At 34.9% G+C, this 7,860-nt stretch overlaps 1 protein-coding gene across 2 annotated transcripts; it reads right to left on the bottom strand.

The window, feature by feature from the left end:
* Positions 1-754: 754 nt before the first annotated feature.
* LOC120197855 (protein SMAX1-LIKE 8-like) lies at positions 755-4,634 on the bottom strand. 2 transcript variants are annotated; one of them, XM_039199251.1, is made up of 4 exons: positions 3,362-4,634; positions 2,981-3,224; positions 2,683-2,794; positions 758-2,628 (listed from the first exon to the last, which is right to left on the bottom strand). In XM_039199251.1, the coding sequence occupies exons 1-4, from the start codon at positions 4,588-4,590 to the stop codon at positions 938-940; spliced, it is 3,276 nt and encodes a 1,091-aa protein (XP_039055182.1). In that variant the 5' UTR covers positions 4,591-4,634; the 3' UTR covers positions 758-937. The 2 variants fall into 2 exon arrangements, with proteins under 2 accessions (XP_039055181.1, XP_039055182.1); XM_039199250.1 differs by having other exon boundaries at positions 755-2,794.
* Positions 4,635-7,860: the final 3,226 nt, after the last annotated feature.

The following is a 7,860-nucleotide window of genomic DNA, read 5'->3' as shown; positions in this document are numbered from 1 at the left end:
TGGTTCCCTCTCCATGTGCCTAAGTATAGTATTATTACTTAGATGGCTTTCCTTGACAGATTACCAACCAAAGATAGGTTGATTCGAATGGGGCTCAACTTTGATGGTACTTGTGTGCTTTGAAACGAGGCTATGGAAACTAGGGATCACTTATTTCTCCAATGTTCTTTTGCAAATTCGGTATGGAGCTCTATTTTGAACCTTAATGGCATTTGCAGAGGATCTTGTTTGTGGAGTACTCACATTTCGTGGGCTTGCGCTACCTAGAAAGGAAATTCATTTCTAACTACCATCATGAAGCTTGCTTGGACTACTTTTATCTACACTATCTGGGAGGAGAGGAATAAAAGAATCTACCAAGGACGTTCAAGAAATGTTAATGCCTTACTACTAGCTATTAAAGATTATGTTGTTATTCAACTTAGGGGTAGGGAAATTAATAGAAATGACCATGTCAATAGTTTTCTTTGTATTCAATGGGGCATTGAACGTTGATGTCTTGTTCTGTTGTATATTGTTGTGTAAGTACTGATTTTTGTAAAAACATGTTGTATTTTTGACCTCTTTGGATATAAAATTTGATTTATCCAAAAAAAATAATAATAATTGAATATGGTACAATCCATCAGAATCTTTCAGGGTGGGGTTTTGCAAGATATTTGAAAGCTACTGCAATTTCATCTAAAAGATTCACCCCTCTTTCAGATATTTGTAGAACATGGTACATGAATTACAAGATAAATGTAAGAATTGGTTACTTAATACAATATCTAAAAACACCCATAGGAAATCAAACCAAGCAAAAAAAAAGGTCATTTTCACCAACACTTCACTGCAGATTTGATTATACACGACCAAGCTACCTGGAACTGGAAGATGAGAAGATGCCCCAAAAAACCATGGGATTATGAAGCTAAGCATGCTTATAATGCTTATATTAATTGATAATAATTCTGGGGGGAGCACAAACACCTAGTCCTAGTGTGTGCTCCTCGGAAGGGAGGCCCTCATAGGGGACAAGTTTCACCACAGTGCGAGCGTTGAGGTTGTGCTTTTTCTCAACTTCTGCAAATCCCTTGTTAAGAACTTGTTCCACCCAATCACTCAACGCCCTTTTCTCATCGGATAAATATGCAACTGCTACTAGTTGTTCCATAGCTTCTGACTCTATCACTAACAAACACTCTGCGCCTATTGACTTGCGGAAACTCTGGTTTATGTTGTCACGTACTTCCTCCGCAAGTGCATCAAAATCAAATGACTTGAATACCACGTTCTTGATAGATTGATCAAAGAAATCCTGCAACCAATGCATGGCGCTCTCATTGACACAGTCACAATCAACAGTTGCATCATCAGTATCCTGCAATTCACTTTCTTCAGCCGGAATGTTCAAATCTAGATTCAAAGATGATGTTCGGTTAGCCCTCTTGGTAATTTCCATCATCTCATGCTGCTCCAGAGTTTCATGGGAGCCGATCAGCTTTCTTTTATTCAACAGCCCCAGCTTAGAGATGCTATTTCTTTTTGCAATTATGTTGTCATCATATTTGATCACTATCTGCAGTGGCCTACCCTTGGCTCTCAATATTTTCTCTTCAGAATAGTCAGATGTTTGTTGTTTGTGACAAACAACTCGATTTTCCTTGGTTAATGTTGAAGTCGTCACGAATATCGCATTGCTGGTGCCGACTTCTCTTCCATGTGAGTCCGGAAACTTGCCAGTTCGGATAGCTCGGGACAACCAGCTCTGAACCTGAATATCAGCTCGATCTACATTTTCAAGGAAAACAACAGACAAAGGCTTTTTGCTCAACTCTTCGGCAATATAGTCAACCACAGTCTTCCCTCGGAACCTTGAATCATAATTCACTTGCTGGGAATTGAAGAGAAACTGCATACCCATCACCACCCCATCTTGGGAACTTAGATCTACGTAGGTGAATTTTTCTCTGCTTCCATATATTATGTCTGCAAGTGTAACAGCAATTTTCTTTTTTGCACATCTATCAGGTCCAGAGAAATTCAACCATATATCACCTCTTCGACTGGCTCCGTGACATTTTTCGTTTCGTGCACGGCAATTAGCTACTGTTTGGCAAATAACACTTACAGCTTCAGGTTGCCATCCAACTCTTTCGGTGACAGCTTTAAAAAGCGTCTTGAAATTGCTTACGTTAAGTTTTCCACCCAAGTCAGGAGAGAAAGAGGATGAGGACTGAGATTGATGGCTGGAGACAGTCCCATTAATAGCATCAACATTTGCAGGAAGTAAACCCGGATGGTTTCGATTTGTAGGTTTCATCACTGTCTTGCTTGAGGAAACCGGGCATAAACCTAACCCTAAATCAGTTGTCACAGATGTAGGTGATGCTTGACTAGCATCAACAACACTTGAATTGGAAAAACAGTCAGTTGCTTCGAAAACACATCCTTTGGAAGGTTTTTCCCCTAGTTTGGGCAGGAAAGTTCCATTTTCAGTCCTGGATACTCCAGAGGAAGGATCGTTTGATGGTGACGTAGACATCGTTTTAAAATCAAGAGGCAAGCATGTAGTTGAATTTATGCAATGATTTTCACCATCCGGTGCATTTCCGTTGTCGCTACTATGACCACGAGCATTTTCCTTCTTGTCTTGGATGAAATGAAAGCCCGGAACAGTTGACAATGGATGATTTTCTGGAGAAGTGTTTGACTCCGGGCCTGGATGAGTATGATGAAGGCGCTGGCAAATATTGTCCCACTTCTTTTGCAGTCCTGCTACCATGGTGTTTAATAACTGCCCATCTTTGGCCTGCACTGAAGATAGACAAACTTGTTCACATAAATTTCATAAATTATTCGAAATAAACCGAATAAAAATTATGTTTAGAGTGCACCCGTATCATACCATCAACGGGCTGTGAGTGCAAGTGAATGATCCCCAGTGCAAATACTAGCGCAAAACAAGCACTTGAAGCATAAACTAAGGGATACACACCTTCAAGTCTAATCCCTTGTTTGCTCCAACCTCTGTCATCTGCAACCAAGAAGGCAAAGTAGATCGACACTGATCTGCCACGGAAACGTTGAATCGTCCCTTTGAAATTGCGATTACTTCTTGTTCACACCTCTCGTTGCATAGATGACAGCGGGGTACATGTTGATATGAGGTGCTCAAGGACCCCTTTGACTCAGAAGGTGCAGCAAAGAACCCACCAAATGGAACAAATGACTCCATCAAGCTGTAGTTACATAAATCATGAGATCGAGTCGGATTCAATAGGAAGATGGTAAGAAGACGTTACACAAGGAAACCGAAGAAATCAAATAAATGGTGATGCTGCATAAGAACAAAAAGAATGAAAACAATATCATATACCTGGACTTGGGGTAAGACTGAGGCAATGACTTCTTAACAGAAGTGATAGGCAAAATCTGCAAATCCCAATCTTTTTCAACTGAAGGAAACCTGCTTAAGAATTTCAAATATGTCTGATAACTCGTTGCAGCTCCCAACAGCCAGATTTTCCCTCCATAAACTTGTAATAACCTCGTTAACTGTCCAACCGCATAACTAAGGCCATCTTCTTGATCGACAACGCTGTCATCGTTCTTGTCTTCATCTTTTTTACTGACAAAATTTTCCAAATCCCCATAGTTCACCACCACCCCAGATCCGGATCCTTCCATTTCCCGACCCATTTCTTCGAATTTTGAATCCATCTCCCCTTTATCAAAACCTTCATTAACGCACTTCAACATCAAATTTCGGATGCAAATTATGTTTAACCTCGTTATTTTCTTAGACAAAAATCCATCCTTTTTTTCCTCCAATGATTCCGTGAATTTCGCGAGTGCATCGTTTGCACATGCACCAACAAGTAGCGGATTCCCCCTTCGCGCCAAAACTTCTCCTATTCTCCTACAGCTTTCTTCTCCTTCATAAAACGATGCAAAACCCGGGAACGGGAAACTGAAGCCCCGATGTCCTGGGATCCGGGTGTTTCCATGACCCGAATCCGAATTTTCAAGATTGCAAAGGAAAACCGGTGGGCCACGTGGTCGGGAGTATCTTAAGAGACTAGGGAGGGGGCGGATGACTGCCAGTTTGATCTCTGAGCTCCGGAAACCCGCCTCGCCGAAGACCCGACTAACAACTGGGTCATCGAGTATGGATAAAATCAAGTGTCGGAGCTCCACTTTGACACATGAGATATTATTGGAAGGATTTTGCTGCGACATATCGCGATAAAGGTAGAAATTTTCGGGCTGTCTTCTCTGGTTCGCCTGTGACCGCTTTACAGCGGCCATGAGCGAGTTGGAGACGGGCGGGTCGTTGCTGAGTTGACTCGAGGGGACTCGGTCCAGTGACACGCTAAGGCAAAGCTCCAACGCTTTGAATTGGAGGCGAGGAGAGTAAGCCGCGTTACGGGCACGATCGCAGGCGTCGCGTAGTGGGGATGAAGGGAGAGAAAGAAGAGCGGAAATGGCATGGAGCGACGTCGTTTGCGCGTGTCCCCTCCGTCGTGCGACTCTCACCGCCTCGTCTAACGCGTGAGCTGCCTCTGGCGTTAAGCATTGCCGCGCTATACTTACCGGCGTAGGCATCGCCGGCTATCATAAAAACAAAAAAAAGAACACTTATTTTATTCAAAAACTTTTTTCTTTTTAAAGTTAAAACCAATAAATATATATATATATATATATGTGTGTGTATGATTGTTTAGCAGGATTGCAATTTGCAAGAGAGTGAGTTTTATAAAAAGAAAAAGGTCCCTTTTATGGAGGACAATACATACATACATACATATAAATGTACTACGAGTATTTTTTGGACAAGTAAATGTACTAATTATTTAGGTTAAATTAATGCAATGGTCACTTTTATTTTACAAGTATCCAATTTTGCACATTGAATTAAAAAAAATCTCATGGAACTAAAAAAAAATATTTTGATTATTTATGTTAATGTTTTATAACGTTTTAGTTATTGAAATGTTAAATGTCGTTCATTTTAAATTGGTATTTTATCTAATGTTTTATAACGTTTTAGTTATTGAAACGTTAAATGTCATTAATTTTAAATTGGTATTTTATATAAACCTTAAAGATAAAATTGATGTTTATCTAAAATTTAGAGGTTAAATTACTATTTCATTTAAATTTAAAGGGTCAAATTAAAATTATCCCTTTTATTAATGGCCAAAACATAACTTTTAAAAATTTGATGAGCAAAAATGAACATATTAAACGAAAGTGACCAACTGTAGTTTACCCAATTATTTATTACGGAATCATGTCTTATGTCTTGTGCAATGTTAAAGAAACGGGAGAACTGTTGCCTGTCTAAGTCGGGGGTTAATGGGGTCCACTGTTGATAGATCATTTGGAAAACAACAGGTAGTGAATACAGATTCTCTTCTCTAATATAAATTAAACAAAAAACTATATTTGTAGTCGTTTAACTTTTTATGTATTTTTGTTTTGATGCTAAACTTTTAAATTCATTTTTTTAAGTCACGTTTCTCGTACTTTTTTATTTATAAAATTAACTTAATATTTTAGTTTTTTGTTTTCTTTAATCGGTATTCTTTTCTAATATTGTCGTTGATAGTCAGAATATAACTAGAATCTAAGTTTTTTTTTATTCCCTCATTCTTCTTCTAATTTGATTATTTTTAAGATTTCTTCAAATTTGATATAACTTAAATTAAAATTTCAACTTTATCTTATTTAAATTTGCAATATCCACTATTTAATCAACATGAAATCAATATATATATATATATCATCTTTCTTGACTTTCTTATTGTTCGAATTTGAAAGAAAATATTTCAAACGATAGTAAATCAACGAGAATTTCAAAATTTAGGTTTGAGACATTTGAGGAAGAAAAGTTTTTAGGGGCTTTTGCATAAAATTATCAGCAACAAAATTTGTGCATGATTTTTAAGCGGTTAAAGATTTAATTGTTGAGTGACTTAAAAAATAAAATTTGAAAGTCTGGCTATCAAAAAAATTACAATTTGGTGACTAAAACAAAAATATGTTACTAATTGGGTGACTAAAGAGATAATTTACCCTAAAAATTATGTTAGTGTGTATAATAATAAATTAATAGATTTTTGAAATAAAAATATTAGTAAACTTTTTGTGATGTTGTAGTAATCAACAATTTGATTTTATTTTTATTTTTATATTTAAATTTTTTTAAAATAATTAATAGTTAAATGTTTTCTATATCACAAAGTTATTTATTTTTAAATATTTTAATATTTGTTGGTACATAAATTTCAATACAAACTACATGTTAATTTTTTTTTGTTATGATTTAAAAAGTAAAATTGAATAAAATGACAAAATTAGTTAAAAAGATGTGGTATCACCAACAATCGGTTGATATCATATGATGAAATATTAGATTTCTTAAATTATATTAGAGGTTCGAACACTGTGTTTATGAATAAAGCAAACTAAGTTGGGAGGATTGCCCCATAACAAATCTCTACAAAATTTGATATAGATTAATCAGTTAATTATTTTACATTGTATAATTGGGCCCATAAATAATTTTACATTTCATTATTCAAACATCTCTGATACATCCTACATTCCTATTTAAAACTTTGTCAATAATGCTCATGTTGTCTCATCTTGTGTGTGCGCGTTGGCAAAAACTAATTTTTTCTAAACAAATATCACTTTATAATCACATCTAGCGACAGAGCCATGATTATACTTCAAGGAGCAAAGTATAATTAACAATAAAAAATAAAAATGACAAAATCAAAATAATTTAAAACTTGAAGATCTAAATAAGTTTTTATCTCTATATATTTTTTAATAAAAGAAAATTTCTGGGACAATGATCCCCAGTGACTACTTATTGTTCTGTCCCATATCACATCAGAATATTTTTTTTTTTTAAAATTAGGTTTATCATACATTTGGTATTTAAATTTGGTTCTTTCTTTCAAATTGATAATAAAATTATATTATAAACTTAATATTTGAACTAGATTAATAAAAATGTGTCACGACACATAAATTTCTTTCTTATTCAGTCAATTGCACCATCTTCTTCTTCCGCTCATTTTCCCTTTTTATATATATATATTAAAAAAACAATTAAAGCAAGACAAGAGAAGACCAATTCAATCGGTCTACAAAATCATCATTGTGTTTCTTATCGTCAACTTAAACCTTCACCATTCGACCAATTCCAAACCAAATTCGAGAATTCAAAACCCTGAATTATAACAAACCACGTCTCCAAAACCCCCATTCACCCATTTTTATCGCCATCTTCACTAGTAACCATCTTCCTCCCATCATTTATTGGCTAGATCAACCTCATCTTTAGCCCTTCATCTATATAATCCATGACTAGATCCATATCTACAAACAGGGGTGTAAATAAATATAATGTTCGATGAATTGTTCGTGAACAATTTGTATACTATCCGTTATTAAGCAAAATAATTGAGAGTGAACAAAATTTTTATTTTCATTTAATAAATGAACAATCACGAACAATTTGTTTACGTTCACAAACAAAAATATTTAAAAATGTATTTGAATATGATAATCAAAATCTTGTGAATTGATTAAATTATTTTATTTTTGTTAAATTTAATAATTAAATTGTTTAATTAATGAAATTGGATTTTTTTTACCAAAAATATAAATTTAGTAAATAAAATATGACTATACAGGAAAAGGACTAAATTGAATTAAATGGATAACCTAAGAAATTAAAGAACTAATAGAATAGTTAAAAGCATATGAATGAGTCGCACACTTTTTTTAATAACGTCTAAATCAATTAAGCTAAATTTTAAATTAAAAAATAGATTTTGGAATAAAATATTGAAAAAT

This window comes from Hibiscus syriacus, unplaced genomic scaffold (assembly GCF_006381635.1).
Source record: "Hibiscus syriacus cultivar Baekdansim isolate YM2019G1 unplaced genomic scaffold, ASM638163v2 tig00117056_pilon, whole genome shotgun sequence".
Classification (NCBI taxonomy): Eukaryota; Viridiplantae; Streptophyta; class Magnoliopsida; order Malvales; family Malvaceae; genus Hibiscus; species Hibiscus syriacus.
Note: the sequence above shows the minus strand (reverse complement) of the source record. Positions and strands in the feature narration are given on the sequence as shown.

Excerpts from the sequence above, each read along its gene's own strand:
- LOC120197855 (XM_039199250.1), bottom strand. The coding sequence starts at position 4,590 with ATGCCTACGCCGGTAAGTATAGCGCGGCAATGCTTAACGCCAGAGGCA. Across the intron at positions 3,225-3,361 it reads CAGTCTTACCCCAAGTCCAG|CTTGATGGAGTCATTTGTTC; the intron begins GTATATGATATT and ends ATGTAACTACAG. Across the intron at positions 2,795-2,980 it reads ACAAGGGATTAGACTTGAAG|GCCAAAGATGGGCAGTTATT; the intron begins GTGTGTATCCCT and ends TCTTCAGTGCAG.